We start from the raw sequence: 21,560 nt of genomic DNA, 5'->3' as shown, positions 1-21,560 counted from the left end.
GGAAATCGGCCTGGAAATTGATAAAATAAAAAGTTCTATAATTTTCTCGGCTTCATCGAAAATAATGGGACATGGGGCTTGTAGATATATAATAGCCATGGAATTATTCTGGCCTTTTTCGGAAAGAAAATCAGGATTTACTTAAATGCGAAATCTTTCTGACTCGTCATCTTCAAGAAAAAAGTGATCCCCTAAAATAGCCTAAAACGTCTTTCACGTGTATCTGCAAAGTGACCGAATCAGCTTATAAAGAGCTCTCTATACAGTGGTTGCACAGGCACTAATTGTAACCCTGACTACGCCGTCTGCACCTCGAGGTTGTTGTCTTAAATTTGTCTCTTAGCCAAAACCAGCTTAAGTGATTAGGAGTGTTAGTCACGTGGAATCTGTCCTTGTGCAACGTCAGTTGTATCAATTGACTCTTGTACGCCCTGTCATGTCATCAGTATGCATATTCTCCATTCTGTTCTCTATACATTTTCTAAGCTGTTGACAAGGAGAATTTGTTATTTCCTTTATTCTCGTGACTTGGTGGAGATATTTTAGGAGAAATTAGATGCTAGTCCATGGATCAAAAGGGTTAACACTTTGAGCTTCCCTCCTCCAATGTATTGTCCTTTAATTTAACAAATGATTCCTTGAACTGATAAATGATAGTTTCTTGAAGACGGCTGTTAGCCAAGATTCGACAGTATTGACAAATGATCAAACTTTAAATTCTACTACCTCATATTAATCACAGTGGTCGTCGTTTATGGTGGGTGAGGTGTCCTGTCTGTTCTTAGGCTCTTAGCTATGACTTATTCTAGGTCTCCTGTCCCATAAGATTCGAAGCGAATAAGAACTATTGAATTAATTATTATTAATTATTATTAATTATTAACTATTGAATTAATGGGTGCACTCACGAAACTTGACGTCAGTAAAGTGTCGCTTTAACACTGGGTAGGGGAAGCTGTTCCTACGAGCCCTAATGTAAACCAGGAGTCAGCTCATTGCTTGATTACTTTGAAGATATTCAGAGGAGACCGACTTTTCAAACTGAATCGACTTCGTCAAAACATTTGACTGAGATAAGTAGAAGTAGGTATTAGCAAACCTTTACATTTTATTTCTTTAAGACTGGTACAAGGAAAAGTAATATAAACGTGGTCATTACATGAATTAACTATGTTACAATGTCTGTGTGCTTAAAAGTGAGGGGAAGGGCCGGGCAGGAAAGTATTGGGCTCTCAATCGTGATGTACGGAATAAGCGTGAACTGAACCAAACAGCATTTTATCACATGTGCACCGCTCTGTCTTCTTTTACCTTGCCTCTCGTGGGACTACACGGCTTTTCCGAACCTATTAACGCCATCGAGTGCGGCCCTCCTACTGGGATTTGTGTCTCATGTTTTCCAGTAAAACCGGCCGCGTGTTGGGCAATAAGGGTCATACGATATATTAATTTCTTTTCTGTTGCCTGATATAAAATTTGCAGCTATTCTTTGCATTATCAATCTGCTTTGAAGTAAGACTTTTGTCATAAATTTGTAAACAGGCGATGCGACCGCGATAATTTCTTTTATCTCCGACTCGAGCTCCCATTCTAATCGGATAGTTGGTAGCCAGTCTAATACGGCCTATGTGTTTGAAATCTTCAAACTTTCCATTAATCCACAGGCCGGCATCTCCAGTTCTGTGGTCATATGTTGCACCGATAAAATTCCATCGATTTGGTGCAACCTTAGTGCTTTGTAATGGTGGAATTAATTCACGATTACCTCTGTGAACAAAGTGCGCAAATAGCTTTCTCGGTTGTGCTAACCACAGATTTGTTCCCCACCCGTCCCTCTTAAAGTTGAAGATTGGTCCAGCCTTTTCAGGATATATCCAGGCCAGTATTGATAAAGAATCCTTTGTATCTAGTTTACCATTGTTTGGAAACTCAATAAAGCTGTCTGGTGTTCCAAGAAATGACAGAGAGCCACCTTCCTTCTTATAAGGCCCTTGAGCAGTTGTGACGTAACTTTTTACGCCAGCAAGGTTTCCACCAATTACATCTCTTGCTTCGTACCTCTCGTTTAATGGGAACAGCGCTACTGGTCGCACTTTAGCTAAAGTAAACGAGATAGATAAAGAGTATAATTCAAGTGTTACATATTAAAGCATCTAGAATGAAAAACTCCATTTGCCGGAATGTTTTCAATCATATCACCGCTCAGTTACCAAATTTTTCAACCAGGTAGGTCGTCAAAAAGACATCACGGACACTGCCAGGGTCAGAGCCTTCAAAATACTCTCTTTGATTTGAAAGCTTACCTGAAGTGCTACCGGAAATAACATCTTTAACAAGATTATCTTCCGTACCCCATACGTCTGTGACGTCGACAGGGTCTCCTTGTTTCGGCGTCAGAACAACTTTTCCAATTTTTACCAGCCTCTTTCCACTTGCGACAACTTGGCTCCCCGAGCGTGAGCTTCCACCTTTAATGGTCATTATTCTCGAAGAACTAGCTCCTGAACTAGAAGTGCTACCTCCACCTTTAATTGATATCGAGGAGCCCCCACCTACAGTAGAACCAATACTTCCACCGGTCACTGACATTGAGGAACTTCCTCCAGTAGTGCTACTTCCCCCACCTGTAATCACACTGGAACCTCTTGTGGTTAATCCGCCACTTACACCTTGTGAGGAGCTTCCCCCTCCAGTAGAGCTACTTCCTCCACCTGTAATCACACTGGAGCCTCCTGTGGTTGATCCACCGTTTACACCTTGTGAGTAGCTACCCCCTCCGAAAGAACTGCTTCCTCCGCCTACTGTTCCCATGAGGGTTTAAAGAAAAGAAAACAAATGTCGGGACTGTGTTCCATTGGAATGGTTAACGTAATTGGTTGAAAGTTTCTGACTGAATTCCTTCCTACATTCAGCAACAACGACATACTTGAAGTACAATGAAACGGTTAGGCTAGCGAAGGATCTTTCTTGGGTCATATTTTAAAATCTTTTTTTTTTTCATTATTACAACAAAAAGTTTGTTTCGCTAGAATCTTAAAAGAATGCACCAGAAATTACATTGTTTAAACGTCATATTATAAATATCAAGATGATTCATGGAAATTTACAACAAGTAGCCTTATTGATGATGTCCTTTTGATCTATAGGGGTCAAAGTTCTTGCCTTGTCACCCACCTATCTGTTATTGAGAGATGTTGTATCTCAACTTCCAAAGCCAGCTTAATTTTGACTATCAATGTTTACTAATAAATCGGGACTTTGTTCTACTTTCACTTACGTGAGGCCTGAAATGATCCGCCCGCGGCTGAGGGATAAAATCGACAATCATTATTTCTGTTATTGTAATGCAAAGTGAAATTATACGGGTGTCGGGAGAATCGCTTGTTAATTGGAAAAAGTCTAAAATGCAAGTCGCGAAGAAAACAAATACTTTAGTAAATCTTTTCGTAAGTCATGTCCGATTCCTATAAAGAAGTGGCAGCCTTGGCTTCGAGCACGGCTGCGTTTTTAGGTCAATGGCCTAATAATTTAAAAACCTCAGCTTTGATAATGAAAGCCTGAAACCAGCTTGAACATCTGAGAAACTTTGTAGGCTGGGGCTAGATTGATGTCGACAAATAATGCGCCAAAGAAACACTGTTTTAACGCTCCGTTGAAGTCCTAACAGTGACACGAGAAGACGTGTATACAGAGATTGACTTTAAACTGAAGCTGTATATATGAAATCATTTACTTTAAACAGTTACAAAGAATGATGATCAAACTAAACGAAAGACTTACCTTTACAACAAGTGTCTGCGACAGAACCCACCAGGGACCACAGCGCGTCGAACTCCGTTTTAAACATGTGCTGCGAATTTGGGTCGGTAGCTATCTCCCCTAGCTGTTTACTACAGTACTTCGTACCCATTCCTATGCTGATGACAGTGACTCCTGAATCTCTGAGCTTCTGAGCAGGAGCAGAAATTCCATCAGTTGACTTACTGCCAGCTAAAACACAAGCAATGTTGGGTACACCGGACCGTGCACTGGCATCAAAGAGAGCTTCCTTAGCTTTTAAGAGAGCTTTACCAATCTTCGTTCCACCTCCTGGATACTGAATTCCACCGATTACTGCAATCACCTCTGATTGGGTGTAATGCTGGTCGAACCCCGACACAACCTGCCACCAAAGGTTCAGGTTAAGCAGAGTTAGCATTGTACAATACAGAGGCGGATCCAGGAATTTTTGATTGGAGGGGTCCAAACTTTGGTTCAGAAAGGACTGTTGGACTCTTTTGAGGCAAATTAGTTCTCCCCCACACACCCCCACATCCCCTCCCACCAGTCGCCGTTGCACGTTATAATTCCTTGGCCGCTTACCGTTTACTTGGATTCATTAAAAAAAATCAGCCAGTTAAAAAGTGATATGCGATCCTGTCTCAAAGTTGTAAGCATCAGGTCTGATAGGGGGGGTCCGAAACCTCCAGACCCTCCCCCTGGATCCGCCATGGCAATATCGTACCACATTTGATCCAGCACTTGCACAAATACAATTCCATGCTCAAACGGTAAAAAGTTTCCTTCCTCGTATCTCTTACCAGCCAATGACACAGACTTTTCAAAAGGTTCGTTTTTAACATGCACACAGTATGTGAAGTCTGAGACTTCCATGGTTTTGGCTCTGGAGTCAGAGTGTCTTGTAAATGATTGTAAAGTGTTTTCCAACCGCTCTAATTGCTTAAGGAAAGCATGAACTGGTAAAATAGTTTTCTATATTTCTGTAAATGGCTGTATGCAAATCTGATTTGATGCAAAAATTGAAAAAGATTTTGCAGCGATTCAAAAGAAACTTATGACAATTCTACCTTTGCGTCATCGTCAAAAACAACGAGACCAATATGAGTTCCTTCACTAGAGACAGCGAAACGTCTGGTAAGATCTTGGACAAAACTCAAGATCTTTGTAAAAGTTCCTTGTCCGTTACTTTCTATGCTTCCTGATCCATCGATAATGAAACCAAGGTCGGCCTTTGCTTTACATTCTACAAAAAGAGAAATTAAGTAGGATCATGGTGCTTGCTTGGGTGTAAAGAGCCGGAGGCTTATTAGTTACCATTGTTCTCAGTGGGCGATTTTTCTCAACTCATCTAACATGAGCTAAGAAAGCATCTGCATCAGCCTGCCTCCTCCGAGTTCAATTTCGAAAATTTCTCAGGGACCACCAGTTTATTTTTAATTGAAGCCCTGAATACAATTCTTGAAGGGTTACCTACTAAATACAACTGTCTAGTTCCTGAGAAACTGTCATCACTTACAACAGTCTGAATACCTTGCGACGGCTTACCTCCTCCAGACGAGCTGCTTCCTCCTCCTGTAATCACACCTGCTCCTCCCGTGCTGGACCCTCCAGTCACACCTACACCTTCCGTGTCCAGAAAGGTTGAAACAGAGAATCCTTCTTAGCGTATGATCACAACATGAAACACCTTAGTCGGTGTTAGTTTGGATATCTATAACTGTGCCATACTTGACTATAGTAAAAGTGAGGCATACTGAATTAGCCGGTTCCCAGATACAGCAACCGTCATCAAGAGCATGACTTTTATCAATATTTTAGGGACCACGTACTTCCTCCAGTAGAGCTGCCCCCTCCAGTAGAGCTGCTTCCTCCACCTGTAATTACACCGGCTCCTCCCGTGCTCGATCCACCAATGATCCTGCCGCCTTTCGACGTTCATAAAAGGATAATTACATTCATTTATGATTAATATGTTGAACACTGTCTGTCATATTTTGAATACTAACAATTTTGTATTAATCATTAATGTAGAAAAGGTTTCCGCTGATAAAAAGGGATTGAATCAATCTAGGGCAGCTAGCATTTTTAAGTGTGATCATTTCCATGTAACTTGAAATAAAACCGCCAATTCCATCTTTAAATACTGCGTTTTTGTTTGGGCGGGGGCAGGATTTCCTGCTAAATTACAACTGCTTCATAACTTTTGACGAGCTACCACCCCCAGACGAGCTGCTTTGTCCGACTGTAAACAGACCGGATCCTGCTGCACTTGATCCGCCAGTTACACCTACACCTCAACCATGATAAATACCAATCACTTTCACTTTCACCTTCAAAAAGAACGCTACAAACTGTCTGCGCAAGTTTGAGTATTTGCAATCGTGGAGTAAGCGGTGCCTGTTAGACAAAGGATTACTGACTCTTTTGCCAGCTAAAGAAAAGACATAATAGCAAATCTTACATGTATACTCAAATTTTGCTTTTGGCGTCAGTTTGAACTTACAAACACAGAAGTATTTGTCATGCAAAACCTTATGAAAAATGTACTTCATGTAACCATATCTAATTGCTATACTCTTTCCGATATAAAGGGATATAGAATACGGTGAAAATGCAGTATCGAAGTCATGAATTGAAGTTGCATACGATACCAATTTTTTTTGATAACGCTTGATATCTGGGACAGTTGTAATCGACCTTAACTCTAATAAAAGGGAGTAATAAGACTGAGTTGTACGAGTTAACTAAAATAAATTGTGTTCTCCATAGCAAAACAGTCGAATAAGCAGGAATAAATCATAAAATAAAATTATCTCTTTTCAAGCTCAAAATATAACAACACCAAGATGGCCGCTCCTGAGAAAAAAGTACCCAGGCCTCCGGTTCCCAGTGGAAAAAACACAAAAGAGCGGGAAAACGAGTGATATTTAAACAAATCCTTCTTTAAAAACTTGTACAGGGCATTCTCTGTGATCACACTTGGACCGTACCTATCGATGGAGTTTGTGCTAACGATCCTCCAGCCCCTACAAGACAACACATTTATATTATCTGTTATGTACATATTGCGAAGTTTAGCTCTGGTTCTTACTTCAGAGGTGATTAGAATATAAAGACATACTTTTTAACATTTCAGATTAAAAGCATGAAAATATGTAAGAGTAACGCGTGTATCCAAAAACCTTTTTTAGGTGTAAAGAACTGTTTCTAATGTTTATGAAAACCTGCTTTAAAAATGAGATCCATTACTTCATTGCGCTTTACATATGTCTGAATGCACTTAAAAAATTAATCTGAAGACGATGTAAGGCAGCACCAAGCCCCAACCCCCCTACACACCTCGCCCTTAAACACAAGTGGGAGGTAATTTATCCAGGAAATAGGATAGCTATTACACGCTAAGGGACTGTTTCAAAAGTTTCTTAAATCAATCTTTTAACATCGGATACTTTTTGTTAAGAGTAACATCATCGCGAAAACTTTTATTAGACGACTAAATTGAAAAAACTACATGAATACACAGGGTGAACTAAGGAAACGTAAATCCTGGAACTTTTAGGACACGAGTTTCTCACTTACCATCACATGCCATCTTTTTTATTTTCGGGAGAATCTGATCTAGATCATCAAAATCGCCTGTTATAACATGTGTAGCATCTGGGTCGGTTGCCATCGCGTCCAGTTGGTCCTTCTTGTATTGTGTACCAATTCCAAAACAAAAGATTGTCACTCCCATGTCACGGAGCTTCTTTGAGGGATCCTCGATATAGTCCTGTTGGTAAAATTTGACAGAATTATTAGTGTATTTCATGGTTTAAACCAGTGAACACGAGTACAAAAAGAACGAGGGAACGAAAAGAATTAGGGAGAACAGATTCTGAGAGTAAGGCTTGAGTTCTCAATATTGTGACAAGTGTATAAAATTCTTCTTTATCAGGAAGGAATGTCACACGAGGACAACTCAAACAGCTTCGAGGACAGGATGGGTTATTGGAAAGTACCTCACCAACTGACATATATCAAATAGGGATGCCTTGTTTCGAAGACGTTAACTTGTGTTTTGTGGGGGTGATGCGAGTTCAGATGCATAATTATTTCAAAGAAATTGTTATTATAAAAATTCTGACCTGGGATGCTCCATCAGTCATAACAATAAGGACATCTCGGACTCCTTGCCTGGCACTGTTTTCAAACAGTCCAGTGCGCACCAGATCGAGGCCTATTCCAGTGTAAGTGCTTTTGGCCGGATATGTAATCTTGTCGATTGCCTCCACCATTGACTTTGAATCAAGATATTTCTCGAAACTGAACACGACTTCTGCTGTTTTCGAAAAAAGTACCACTCCTACATGCGTACCATCTTTTGCGATGTTGAAGGATTGAACGAAGTTTCTGAGGAATCTCAGGCACTTCTTGAAATTTTCCTTCCCAATACTTCCAGAGCCGTCCAACAGGAAAGCTATATCGACTTTGGCTTGGCACTCTTAGCAAAAAAAAAAACATGCGAAATTAGGTTACGATGTGGCTTGAAATTGTACAGAATAATATCAAATTATATTTACTAAACGATTGACGCAGTTTACCTCGAATTCCTTCTCCAAATTTGACGTTTTAACCGTTACGTAGGGTAACCACTATGCGTAATGTCTCATGTCACAAATCTGCTACGTTTGAAATTGATTTCGATTCTCGAGGTTACAGTTTAACGTTTTTCCCTTGTGATCATTGGTAAATGACGCACTTACTTGTTCCTGAAGCTGGAGGTTGTAGAGGACCCGTCACAGCGCCTGATGATGCTGTAAGAACAATAATTTAGGAGTCCATGTGACATCTCCTCAAAATTCGCCACCTATCATTAATTGAAGTTACATTTCCACAATAGAAGAGTTAGTACTCCCGTCTATCTATCGCGATATGGAATCGACATTCATGTTGACTGTACTATATTTAATCTTACATGGTCCCTAAATTATTCCACTAGCGGTTAAGGGATGAAACCAATGTTTTTAGCGCGTAAAGTTGTGATCCAAGTAAATTTCTGATCAGCCTAATGAACAACAAACAAACTCCAGACGCAATCGAATATATGCAATCAGTATATGGATATCTACATACCTACTTACTTACTTTATTGAGACTCCCTTCAACAGGGCTTTTCAGTCATAATGTTAACTATAATCTTACACTAGAGAGAGGGGAAGAGGTGTTTCTAATGCCAAGTCAGGGCCCTAAACTTAGCACGAAAAAACTTACTGAGGTTACCAATAACGACTGAGTCACCGAAACACGTCGAAGGCTTACCCTTACGACAACTGGCCACGACGGGACTTACTAAAGACCCCAGCGCATTGAAGCCTGCTTTAAACATGAACTGTGAATCTGGGTCGGTAGCTATCGCCTGAAGTTGTCCAAGGTCGTAATCTGTACCCATTCCTATACTAATACAAGTGACTCCTGAGCCCTTAAGCATCTGGGCAGAAGAACCAACGTCATCTGTTGACCTGCTGGCAGTTAAGACACAAGCAATGTTGGGAACACCAGACCTTGCACTTGCAGCGAAGAGAGCGTCTTTAGCTAACAGGAGGGCTTTTCCAGTCATTGTTCCTCCACCTAGATACTGGATTCTATCGATTGCTGCGATCACTTCTGATTGGGAGTAATACTGGTCGAGTCCCAACACAATCTACAAAGATTCAGATGAGGAAAAAGTGACAACCTCTTTTAGCAACCAGTGACTTCAGGCTTGGCTAAATCTATACACTGTTAAGGCAACGTAGATTAGTTATTGGACAAAAATTTACGTGAGAGCCTTTCAAAAGTAGAGCTGATCATAAAGTGACACAAACATTCGAAAAGTTTGACTTGATCTGGAGTGTCATGTAAGTTCAACATAAAATTTTACATGTTGTCCAAGATTTATGCATTGGCTCGCATTGTTTCAGAAGACTTTACTCCGTTTTAGTTGCGGTGACTTTTTCTGACCTCTTTTAATCTAATTGGGTACACGACTTAATACAAATAAACTTCATATCAAAATAAATTCGAGACAATAAACGTGTCAATTAAATTAATATAAGACATTGATGAGGGATCCAACCTTTGCTTCATCGCTATAAGCAGTGACGCCGATGTGAGTTCCTTCTTTGGAGATATCAAAGCTTCCGGCAAGATCTTTGACAAATTTCAAGACCTTTGCAAACGTTCCTTGTCCGTTCCTTTCTATGCTTGAAGAACATTCGATGATGAATCCAAGGTTTAGCTTTGTCTGAACCCCTAACCAAAAGAGGAAAATCTGTATGATTTTCTGTAATCTGTTGGATTACAGCGTTTCACAGCTTACTATGTAGGTGAGAGGCATTGCATGCTGAGTTTCACAAATTTAGACGGCGGTTTGGTAAATTTCTGATCTTTTGTAAGTTGTAAACTACAGGCATGTGTCAGATGATTCAAGATGCACATCTTTTTTGAAATCCGATGCCGTTGTGTTCTAGAGTAGCTGATGGAAAGAGATGGTGATCTTTGTCGGATATCTCCGCTTTCAGTTGGGAAGAGCTTAGAGGAACTCCTCGCATCCGAATGAATTTATTCAAATGAAATGGACAGTCTGTTTGCAGAGCTTGAAAAACTGTACTGGTTGCACATTAGACTGCAATTTGTTGCTCTCTTTTCTCTTTTCGTTTACAAAAAAGCGAATAGTAATGGAAACCGTGACTTTTAAATAATTCCAAGTAAATTCCTTTTGAGTAGAGTGCTACGTTAAACTTTGGACTTTTAAGATGATAGGCCTCTTCAAATGACAAGGAAGTCGGGTTACGCAACAATTTTTGGAGGTATGACGCTCTCGCTACTGCGCCGTGAGATAGGTTATATGCCTGTTCTTGGAAAGGAGAGACTTTTCTCTTTATTGCTCTTCGTTCGCAAATTGTTCCGTTATACCGGAAGTACGTCGATCGTAAGTAATATGAAATTAATGAGTTTAGCGATCTGAGCAGGTTTCAGCAGCGTATGGTCCGCTAGGATTAAATCGTTTCTGTGGCGTAGCTTGTTAAGTTGGCTCGTGAAGTAGGAAAGTTGATGAGCATGGAATCCACGTCTTAGCACAGTATGATCTCGTTGTCGAGCATTATCTTTATACTGAGGGTGAATAGGAAGAGTATCAATTGGTTACCTTCCAATTTAACCATCGAATCCGTGTTACCTGTTAAGGAACACTAGCTGTTGGCTTGGTGGGTGGTGAAGTCACATGCGAAGGTGTTAATGTAGGTATGACGCAATAGGTCTTGAGGGTAGATCGGCGCGTGGATCCTCGGTGACCTGTATCGAGTTCTGGTCTTGTTGTAAATGACCCCTTTGGGTCAAGGTTAGCAACGTTCCAGGCAATTAGCGGATCAGCCGATTTTTGATTGTTCGTTTTATTGCATTCTCCTGACTCTAGGAACCACTGGCTCTGGAATGATAACAAATTTATTGATCCTGATCCTCACTGAAATACACGCCGAGTAGAAGAGGATTCGCAGAAGACTTAACTACATCAGCACGGACAGTTGGAATGAAAATTCCAGAAACGTGAAAGAGCACGATAAAACACCATACAACAGGAGAGCCGTATTAGAGCGAACCGCCCGAGCAACTCAGCAAAACACCAAAGATCATAACGCACCAATCACAACCATCGAAAACCAACCAGTCACAACGAAAAGTTATGGCCTATGAGGTGACGCGCAATCAGTCGACCTGAAACTATCACCTAAAACGTCGCAACGTTTTATCACAAACGATTGAAATCGTCAGGCAAACCATAAAATCTCATATTTTATGTATTTAAACGCAATAAACTTCCACAACCCTTTTTCAACGACATGTGCTTCGTGACTTCGTTTCATTCAACGCTATTTCGTTACGGTGGGTTTGAAAGCAATTTAAACCATTTGTTCTTTCGAGAAAGTCAACGCAGCAAACGGTGCATGGAGCACAGAGAGTAAATGTGTGCGGAGCTTAAGTATTTGAGCGTGCCTGAACGAGTGTCGATTGTTCTTCGATCGCAACGGACCGCCGTAAGAAAATTGACTTATTTCACTACTCACGCACTTCTTTTAACCTTTTTCTTAGTTCATTTTACAACTGCCAGGCACAAAGGCTGACTTTTCAGCGTTTCACATGAATCGGTCTCTCTTTGGACTAATTTACCTTATTTACCAATTGTAAATCATCAGCGACTTATGCATAATTACTTTTAATTATAACCGACTCGATGACAAGAAATAACTTTCAGTCGAGAGGATTCCTGCTTTTAAGTACAATTGATAGCAAGAGATTAAGCTAGTAAGTAAGGTCCAGTATTGATATCTGATTTCTTTGTTATTGTTTAAACATGTCTGAAGTAATGATCACATCACACTAGAATGTAACTAGTGTGTCTGTTGTCCCCTTTTGTATCGTTTACAATTGTTCTTGGCATTATTTATCTGTTCTGAAGTAAGAGCTACATCATAAATTTGGACACAAGCAATGCGCCCTCGATAATTCCTTTTATCTCCGACTCGAGCTCCCATTCGGATCGGATAGTTGGTAGCCAGTCTAATATGGCCTATGTGCTTAAAATCTTCAAACTTTCCATTAATCCACAGGCCTGCATCTCCCGTTGTTTGATCATATGTTGCGCCAACGAAATTCCATCGATTTGGTGCAATCTTAGTGCTTTTTAATGGTTGAATTGATCTATGATTTTCTCTTTGCACAAAGTGCGCAAATAGCTTTCTCGGTTGTGCTAACCACAGATTTGTTCCCCACCCGTCCCTCCTAAAGTTGAAGATTGGTCCAGCCTTTTCAGGATATATCCAGGCCAGTATTGATAAAGAATCCTTTGTATCTAGTTTACCATTGTTTGGAAACTCAATAAAGCTGTCTGGTGTTCCAAGAAATGACAGAGAGCCACCTTCCTTCTTATAAGGCCCTAGAGCAGTTGTGACGTAACTTTTTACGCCAGCGAGGTTTCCACCAATCACATCTCTTGCCTCGTACCGTTCGTTTAATGGGAACAGCGCTACTGGTCGGACGTTAGCTAACAGAAACAAAAAAGATAATAAAACAATCAAATTGTTTACGGTAATTTTTTCTTGTGGGCCACAGTCAACTGTTTATTACCATGTGTCACATGCGGTGAGAAATTATCAATAGAAATATCAGTGGAAACTGGCTGAAACATTGTAATGGAATGATTGTTCCCAACTTGTTGCAAAAACCCCGCTAACTTACACCCCAACACCCAAATATTGCCAACTACAATTATGAAACAGTTGGTAGAGCACTGCATCAGTTTCGCACAAGTCATGGGTTCAACTTCCGTACGAGCCTGAATTTCTTTCAGTCTTGAGTTACACTACTGCCTAAGTGGTGGTCATAACTGCGATGATCACTCCCATTGTCACCTATGAGTGTACTTCAGACCTTTCACGAGCACGGGTTTTATCCATCTTTACAACCCAGGAGGGTTGATCATCTTTTTTTTCTTTTTTACAATTGAGACTGAATTAGCTTAGTTGATTACCTCTGCATATTTCCCCCCTTATTTCTTTAATCGTCTTGCCAAGCTTTGTGACATCACCAGGTAGCACGTGACCAGCATCCGGGTCTGTGGCTATGTCTTCAAGTTCTTTTTTATCATACCTATTTCCTATTCCAATGCATAAAACATTAACTCCAGAGTCTCTGAGCGCCTTTGAAGGCGCAAGTACATCTTCAGTTGATCTTCCTGATGTTAATACGATCAAAATGTGCGCCACGTTTGGTCTTGAAGAGAGATCGAACAGTTGGCTCTTCACAAGTTTGAGTCCAGCGCCAATGTTGGTGCTTGCACCTGTATACTTTACACTATCTATGGCATTTTCCACGCTCTCTAGATCGAGATGTGTCTTAAAATTTAGAACAACTTGAGAGTTTGTAGAGAACACGACAAAACCAATGTGGGTCTGCAGAGGGTTGATAACAAACATGCTGGAAATGGCTTTGGCGATGGTCAAAGCTGTTTTGAAGTGTCTTTGTCCTTTCTCGTTTTCATTTCCGGATGCGTCGATGAGAAAAGCCAGGTCAACTTTGTCCCTGCATACCCCAGAACCTGTTGACATAAAATGTTGACAAGTGGGTTAAATCAACGAAACGCTTTTACCTAAACTGTTGAGTTACCTTATCTGGCATCAGAGGAAAAGAGGTTAAGAATGTCCGTAAATCAAGTGAGTTCGGGAATAATGAAGTGCTGAATTCATTGTCATAAGCTACGGACTTGAAATGAAACTCTATCGTCTTAAGAGTACATAGGTGAATTGGTCACCTTACCAGCTCATACCTCTCTTGATTGGTTGATCTCTTCATTATTCTTAAATGATAATTAATTTGATAAAAGCTTACCAAGAATGCTGCCGGAAATGACGTCATTCTTAACAAGATCATCTTCCGTACCCCACACATCTGTGATGTCGACCGGGTCGCCTTGTTTCGGCGTAAGAACAAGTTTCCCGATCTTTACCGGCTTCTTTCCACTTAAGAAAACTTGGCTCCTCGAGCTGGAGCTTCCACCTTTAATTGTAATTACTCTTGAAGAACTTCCACCCGAACTAGAACTGCTGCTTCCGCCTTTAATTGATATCGAGGAGCTTCCACCGGAAATAGAATTGCTTCCTCCAGAGCTCGAGGAGCTGCCACTTGAACTCGAACCACTGCTTCCTCCTTTAATTGATATCGAGGAACTTCCACCAGATATAGATTTGCTTCCTCCAGAGCTCGAGGAGCTACCGCCTGAACTAGAACCGCTGCTTCCACCTTTGATCGACATCGAGGAGCTACCACCAGATATAGCATTGCTTCCCCCAGAGTTCGAGGAGCTCCCACCTGAAGTAGAACCGCTGCTTCCACCCTTGATTGACATCGAGGAGCCTCCACCGGAAATAGAATTGCTTCCTGCAGAGATCGAGGTGCTACCACTGGAGTTCGAACCACTGCTTCCACCTTTGATTGATATTAAAGAGCCCCCTCTTGAATTAGAACTGCTGCTTGCCGAGCTCGAGGAACCAACACTACCTCCAACAGAACTGCTTCCTCCACCTTGGATTACACTGGAACCTACCAAGCTCGATCCGCCGTTCACTGCACTCGATCCAGTACTGCCCGCACCTACTGTTTCCATAAAGAATCACTTTCTTTCTCGATTAGTTCGTCTAACAACGTCTGTTAGTCTCGGTATAAACAGTAATGAGGTCATCGTTGATGGATGAAATACAGCTCGATGAGTCGACCGGTTTTCGACACAAAACCAATCGCGGTGTTATGATTACGAATAGGGTTAAGAGTTAAGCTTAATCTATATTTTACACTTGGCACTGTAAGTACTGTACTGTGATTAGAAATCGCCGTATTGGGATAACAATGTAAGATGTTTACAACAAGGTCAAGTTGTACAAATGCAGATTTAATTATCATCAGTCTTATGGAGCTAAACCTAAAATTAAAAGTGAATCTCCAGACAGTAAATGGTAAAGCGTGAACGGTACAGTTTTTTTTTTCAGTGTCGTAAAACGTGAGGTTGCTGAAAAATTATCGTTCATAAAATCCTTCAAAATGTCATGTAAAACATAATATGTTAAATCAAAAATATGTTTCATGCAATAATATCTAATTGTAATACTACCTGCTTTATGTGTAGCATACACGCTAGCACGACATCATAAAAAAAATTTCAAAACCGTATTGCAAGCAATATGAAACTGTTTAAAACAAAGTAATGGAAATACAGTAACTGTGCATTAAATGTCTGGCACCTGTAAGGTACTTCATATGAAATTTCTAACTAAAAAACAAAATAGAAAATTTACCTTTCGAAGGAATTTGTGATAAGGATCCTCCTGCCCCTATGGGAGAACACATTAATGAACTTAACACAACATGTCTTACAGTGAGTGTGCGCAGTGAGTATCTAAAAGCCCTGTCTTGAAATCCGATCATTGAGTTCGCATGTTACTGAAAGGTGCTGTGAGTAGAAATCCTGGAATCGACGTGGAAGTCGTCATTACAACTACTGTATGACTATTGGACTAACCATCACACGCCATCTTTTTAATTTTCGGGAGTATCTGATCAAGATCATCAAAACCGCCTGTTAAAACATGTTTAGAGTCTGGGTCGGTTGCCATTTCATCCAACTGGTCCTTCTTGTATTGTGTACCAACTCCAAAACAAAAGATCGTCACTCCCATGTCACGGAGCTTCTTTGAGGGATCCTCGATAGAGTCCTGTTGGTAAAATTTGACAAAATTATTAATCTGTGCCATGGTTCAAATCAGTGAACACGAAAACAAAGAGAACGAAGAAAACAAAGAGAGAAAAAAAAGAGATGGGAAAAGAATAGGACTAAGAAGTACAGATTCTGACAGTAAGGCTTGACTTTTGTGAAGGGGTCAGATTATTCTCAATATTGTGAAAAATGTATAAAATATTTCTTTCTCAAGAAGGAATTTTACACGAGGACAACTCAAACAGCTTCAATGACAGGATGGGTTATTGGGAAGCGCCTTACCAACTGACTTACATCAAACTAGGAGGCATTGTTTTCAAGACGCTAACTTGTGCTTTTTTGGGGGTGCTGCGAGTTCAGAAACATAATTATTTTAAAGAAATTGTTATTATAAAAAATTTTGACCTGAGATGCTCCATCAGTCATAACAATAAGGATGTCCCTGACTCCTTGCCTGGCACTGTTTTCAAACAGTCCCGTGCGCACCAGATCGAGGCCTATTCCAGTGTAAGTACTTTTGGCCGGATATGGAATCTTGTCGATTGCCTCCACCATTGACTTTGAATCAAGATATTTCTCGAAATTGAACATGACCTCAGCTGTTTTCGAAAAAAGTACCACTCCTACATGTGTCCCATCTTTGGCAATGTTGAAGGATTGAACGAAGTTTTTGAGGAATCCCAGGCACTTTTTAAAATTTCCAGGTTGTTGGAAATCAATACTTCCAGAGCCGTCCAACAGGAACGCTATGTCTACTTTAGCCTGGCACTCTTGTGGAAGAAAACAGAAAATTCAAAAGGCTTATAGGCTATTTTGAGTAAATGTGGGGATTTACTAGTGAGAGAAAATCTGCCTGAGGCCTCGGCTTTTGCCATTAACTGCAGATCTGCTCGACATGCGGCAGTATTGAGCAGACCAATAGTCTGAGGTGGTCATCTACATGTTTAACGTCACGCGGTAGGCTCTTCACTAATGACAAAGAAGGAAAAGCATCATTGAGTGATGATATTTATGAAAAGATGAGATTCACTGAAATTAACGGAGGCCGGGGATCTATTGAAACCAATAATATATCATGTTATACCATACAATATTCAACCTGACACCATAGTTTGTGGCAGAAGAAAACGAAACTTACGGGTGTAGAATGGATTTTGGAGCTAGATACCGTAGGTTGTAGTAATTGATTCACTTACTTGTTTCCACAGCAGGAGGCGGACTGCCCTTGATAATGCTTTGGGGTGCTGTAGAAAAGTAGTTTGTCAATATCGTCAGTAAAAAGGGGTAGAGCTCTTGGTATAAAGGGTGCAAAGGTGCATTGTCCGACTTGATAGTTCCATGGCACATGGACTGTACACAAAATTTTCCACTAAGCAGGATTTCTCAATTCAGTCAAGAAATTTTCTTCAGGATCAGATTAAACCAATAAGATAATTTATGAAAATCCCATTTTATGATTGAGACAAAATGGTTGTCGCGATAGTTAAGTATGACTTAAGCAACAATGTGCATTCTTTTCATTGGCCGCCTGACCACAGTTCTCGTTTTAAGTGTCAGTCGACGTTCGTGGCATTTCTTCCATAATGTCTGTCGAATGTTGTAACTCGATGATTTTTCGGTGGAGATCTGGAAACATCATTTTATCGTTTAGAAGAAGACTTGTCAAAGCTGTGGCAACACCGTTTTCCTATTCAATGGAAGAAGTCGCTCGTAAACCAAATAAGCCAAAGTAGTTTTCGATTTGTAATGGTGCTAAAACTTACGTGGTAATTGAATTGTTCCACCAGCAGCTACGGGATAAAATAAATTGTCCGGTTTTAGAAAGAATAAAATTAAAAGTTATCATTTCTTCTAAAAACGATAAAAACTAACGATGAACTCTCGTATGTAAAAAAAATATAATTTAAAAAGCTGGATCACCAAAACATAGAGTAGAATGAACAAACACAAAACCTTTTGAAATGTTTTATAAAAGAAAAGATTTTTGGTAAATCAAGGGGAAAAAAGTGTTTCAAAATTAAATTTATCAGCTTAAAAAACTTCGGTTTAAGCCAAAAGGCTCAAATCAGTGTAGGCGTATAAGAAATCTTGCAGACCAGCACTTCAGGAAGGTCACAAATGATACTGGAAAGAAAAAGTGTTTCAATGGACATTGAGGGTTGATTAGGATCAAAAGCTCATTTCAATTCTTATAAAAAATTATTACCACAAAGGAAGCTAAGAAAATAGAATACTTACCCTTACACCCAGTGTCTACGATAGAGTCTACCAGGGACCACAGCGAGTTAAATTCTGCTTTAAACATGTGCTGTGAGTCTGGGTCGGTAGCTATCTCTCGTAGCTGTTCAAGATCATAGTCTGTACCCATTCCTATACTAATAACAGTGACACCTGAGTCTCTCAGCTTCTGAGCGGGAGCTCCAATGTTATCTTTTGACTTCCCGTCTGTTAACACACAAGCTATGTTGGGGACCCCGGACCGTGCACTAGCAGCAAATAAAGCCTCTTTGGCTTTCAAGAGAGCTTTTCCAGTATTTGTCCCTCCGTTTGGATACTGGATCCCTTCAATTGCTGCAATCACCTCAGATTGGGTGTAATGCTGGTCGAATCCCGACACAACCTGCAAAGGTTGCGAATAAAAAGTCAAGTCTGTCATTTGTAATTGGTATTTTGATATTTAGACCACGATCAAACTATTTTCCATCTCAAACTACGCTTCCTTCTTGGTGATTCACCTTAGTGTTTTCTTTCTTAGCAAATTATGATTTCAAGATAATTTGTTTCAATGAACTGAGTTAATAATGTGATTGGTTTCTGTATATAAAGCGTTTATGAAGCTGACGTTTCGAGCACTGGCCATTCGTCGGAGAAAATGTTTTATTCTATTCTCGAGACATAGTGGGCCTTGTACTAAGTACATTGGACTCTTCTCCAGTTATTTTGTTATGTTCTTTAGTAAAACTTCCCATTTTCTCGGGGTTTCCCTTGACCCTGGGGTATAGATCATTACCGATAAATAATGAGGTAAATCCAGATGGGATAGGTAGGGATACTAGGATCTAATGAGGCAGAGATAGACTGGTATGTCGCACAGCGGGTGAGTGGCAATAACGGGATATTGAGCTTCAGGGTAAATTAACTCGTTTTCATATATTGAAAGCCAAGTCTTCGTGACATCTTGACCAGGGAAATAGAGCACTATGGGTAGTGAGTCAAAAACTTAAGACAACTCTTAAAACTGACGAGCTAAATGAGGGGTACCAACAAGAGATCCAACCTTTGGTTCATCGCTGTATACAATGACACCAACATGTGTTCCTTCCTTGGAGACATCAAAACTTCGGGTAAGATCTTTGACAAAGCTCAAGACTTTTTTAAACGTCCCTGGTCCATTTTTTTCTATACTCCCTGATCCATCGATAATAAATCCGAGGTCAGCCTTGGCTTTACATTCTACGACAAAAAAAGAGGAATGGAACTATGGTGTTCGCCTTCGAAATGTGTTATTGATGCTGGTGGATGCAGATTTCCTTTACCAATCAACAAATTACATGATTTTCTCATTTTAAATTTAATCCATTTTGTAAATTAGCTACGTATGCATTTCCAATTTGATTCAAGGTACGATGGAATCTAGTGTTCTATAGCTATGTCTAGTTTTTGTTAACCATTGCTTCCTGGTTGGTTCGGAGACCTTTGTGTTAGACCGATCCAATTTATTTCACTTTAAAATCTTTTATTTTGATCATACACTCACAGGAAAACCCTTGATATTAGAAAGAAACGTTAAGAAAACGAATCCATTTTACTCACTTGGAGCACTAGGGGGAGGCTTGCCACCAATTTGTCCAAGTGTGGTACCATTCGACGGTATTGTGCCGTTGGGTCCGCTAGGTCCAACCCCACTAGGGATAACACTGCCGCACCCTCCTGTAGTATTTCCGTAAGGCTGACAAGGGTTCCCACCAGCAGTCGCGTTAGTAATGTTAGGATATCCTTCAGTAAGCTTCCCTTCAATCACACACCCAGCTCCCATGTCAATACAGCCTCCAGGAGCCATTCCTTGTGCTGGTGCCGGGCAGGGTGCCCCTCCAATCTGTATACACCCACTGTCAATGGTTATGCCTTGACTTCCACACGGAGCTCCTCCCATGGGAGCTCCCCCTCCACAAGTAGGGTTTCCCATGGGCATACCTTGAGGTGGACAGGGATTTCCTCCTCCTCCCATGCTGGCACACCCTACAACCGGGGAAGGTTTGCAGGGAATAGCACCTACCGTACCACACCCAGCTGGTGCGGTCTGGTTCACTTTTGCTGGCGCTCCAGTCCCTTAAGTAACAATATCATTACTCAGTTTTTTGTCATGGTTAGCGACGCATATAAGGATAAGCTTCACTGCGATAGATCTTGGGCGTGGGGTTTCCAATCCGTCATATTAGATAAATACAATAAACGATGGTTTACTTTCGCATGGGGTTAACATTCGAAGCTGATTTTAAAAGATCTTATTAGTTCAAGCATTTTCAAACTGCTTTCATCGTATAAGATTTTTACGATAATCGATCAATAATGGTTTTGTGACTCACCATTCAGCGTGCTATTAGTTCCAGTGACTGCAAGAAAAGCAAACATTATTGGTATATCAAGAGGAAAGGGAATTTTGGAGCCTCGTGAAAATATATGAAATACAGTAAAAAAAAAAACGAGCATTGCAAAAAGAACTGTGTTTGTAGCTGTTTTAGTTCCCCATTGAATTTGGTGGTCTACCAGTGGTTGAACATTCTCATTCAAGAAATTTTGAGAGACATTGCACGGCCTCTTATATGAAATTGAGGTTTTAGAGTCTACTTCCAGTTGTCTTTTTTTTCGGAAAAGTTTGATAAACGTTCGGGTTTAGTTTTGAAAAATGAAAGGATGATAGCGCATTGATGTCGAAGGAGCAGTCCGTCGGTTCACGGGAGAAGCTGACTTTTATGTGTCAGCTTTTATTGTCTGCGGATGAAACTGGACAGATAGATGTGCTTATCATAGACTTTAGTTTAAGAGCGCAGCTTTATGCTTTTTGTGTGTAAGGCTTACGTTATGTTTGTGCGTTACCTATTCTCTGTGGATAGAATGGATCTAATGGCAGATGAGTTGTTATTGGTTGGTGCCTCGTGTGAGCAAAGTAATGGAAATGTTTATTGACACTAGCAATCGCAATTCTTATAACCCTACCATTGCAACCTGGAATTGGAATTGGACATCCCCAGCCACAGATTTGGCCAGCACTAGCACTGCCAGGTGGCGGCATGCTGCATGTAGTATTTGTAGATGACGATGAAGAATTATTTGCACAGAGGTTGGGACATACTGTATTTGCATTATTTACACAGGGGTTACGACAGGCTGTACTTGTGCCATTACTAGATCCATTGTTGTTGTCCATTATCTTTGGTGGTTTTACCAATGGTTGGTCGTCTTCATCTAAGAAACTGTGACAGATATGACATAGAGT

The 21,560-nt window shown here is 40.5% G+C and overlaps 2 protein-coding genes across 3 annotated transcripts in view; both read right to left on the bottom strand.

The window, feature by feature from the left end:
• Window positions 1-1,088: 1,088 nt before the first annotated feature.
• LOC111338336 (uncharacterized) overlaps window positions 1,089-21,560 on the bottom strand; it is a 27,877-nt gene continuing 7,405 nt past the window's right edge. For both annotated transcript variants that reach the window (XM_022944807.2, XM_022944808.2), the window contains exons 7-29: window positions 21,281-21,537; window positions 20,650-20,676; window positions 19,877-20,392; window positions 19,341-19,516; window positions 18,302-18,683; window positions 17,827-17,853; window positions 17,260-17,307; window positions 16,469-16,833; window positions 15,869-16,061; window positions 15,645-15,680; window positions 9,878-10,053; window positions 9,082-9,463; window positions 8,526-8,576; window positions 7,908-8,263; window positions 7,360-7,552; window positions 6,771-6,806; window positions 5,610-5,705; window positions 5,326-5,403; window positions 4,848-5,023; window positions 3,781-4,162; window positions 3,278-3,304; window positions 2,304-2,801; window positions 1,089-2,098 (exon numbers count right to left, since the gene is read on the bottom strand). In XM_022944807.2, coding sequence (XP_022800542.2) covers window positions 1,446-2,098; window positions 2,304-2,801; window positions 3,278-3,304; window positions 3,781-4,162; window positions 4,848-5,023; window positions 5,326-5,403; window positions 5,610-5,705; window positions 6,771-6,806; window positions 7,360-7,552; window positions 7,908-8,263; window positions 8,526-8,576; window positions 9,082-9,463; window positions 9,878-10,053; window positions 15,645-15,680; window positions 15,869-16,061; window positions 16,469-16,833; window positions 17,260-17,307; window positions 17,827-17,853; window positions 18,302-18,683; window positions 19,341-19,516; window positions 19,877-20,392; window positions 20,650-20,676; window positions 21,281-21,537 — 5,131 coding nt within the window. In that variant the 3' untranslated portion in view covers window positions 1,089-1,445. The remainder of the gene's footprint in view (window positions 2,099-2,303; window positions 2,802-3,277; window positions 3,305-3,780; window positions 4,163-4,847; window positions 5,024-5,325; window positions 5,404-5,609; window positions 5,706-6,770; window positions 6,807-7,359; window positions 7,553-7,907; window positions 8,264-8,525; window positions 8,577-9,081; window positions 9,464-9,877; window positions 10,054-15,644; window positions 15,681-15,868; window positions 16,062-16,468; window positions 16,834-17,259; window positions 17,308-17,826; window positions 17,854-18,301; window positions 18,684-19,340; window positions 19,517-19,876; window positions 20,393-20,649; window positions 20,677-21,280; window positions 21,538-21,560) is intronic.
• LOC148718259 (uncharacterized) lies at window positions 10,088-15,603 on the bottom strand. Its single transcript, XM_088744098.1, has 3 exons — window positions 14,185-15,603; window positions 13,328-13,894; window positions 10,088-12,841 (listed from the first exon to the last, which is right to left on the bottom strand). The coding sequence occupies exons 1-3, from the start codon at window positions 14,957-14,959 to the stop codon at window positions 12,189-12,191; spliced, it is 1,995 nt and encodes a 664-aa protein (XP_088600224.1). The 5' UTR covers window positions 14,960-15,603; the 3' UTR covers window positions 10,088-12,188.

This window comes from Stylophora pistillata, chromosome 13, assembly GCF_964205215.1.
Source record: "Stylophora pistillata chromosome 13, jaStyPist1.2, whole genome shotgun sequence".
NCBI lineage: Eukaryota > Metazoa > Cnidaria > Anthozoa > Scleractinia > Pocilloporidae > Stylophora > Stylophora pistillata.
This window is presented reverse-complemented; position numbering and strand designations above follow the sequence as displayed.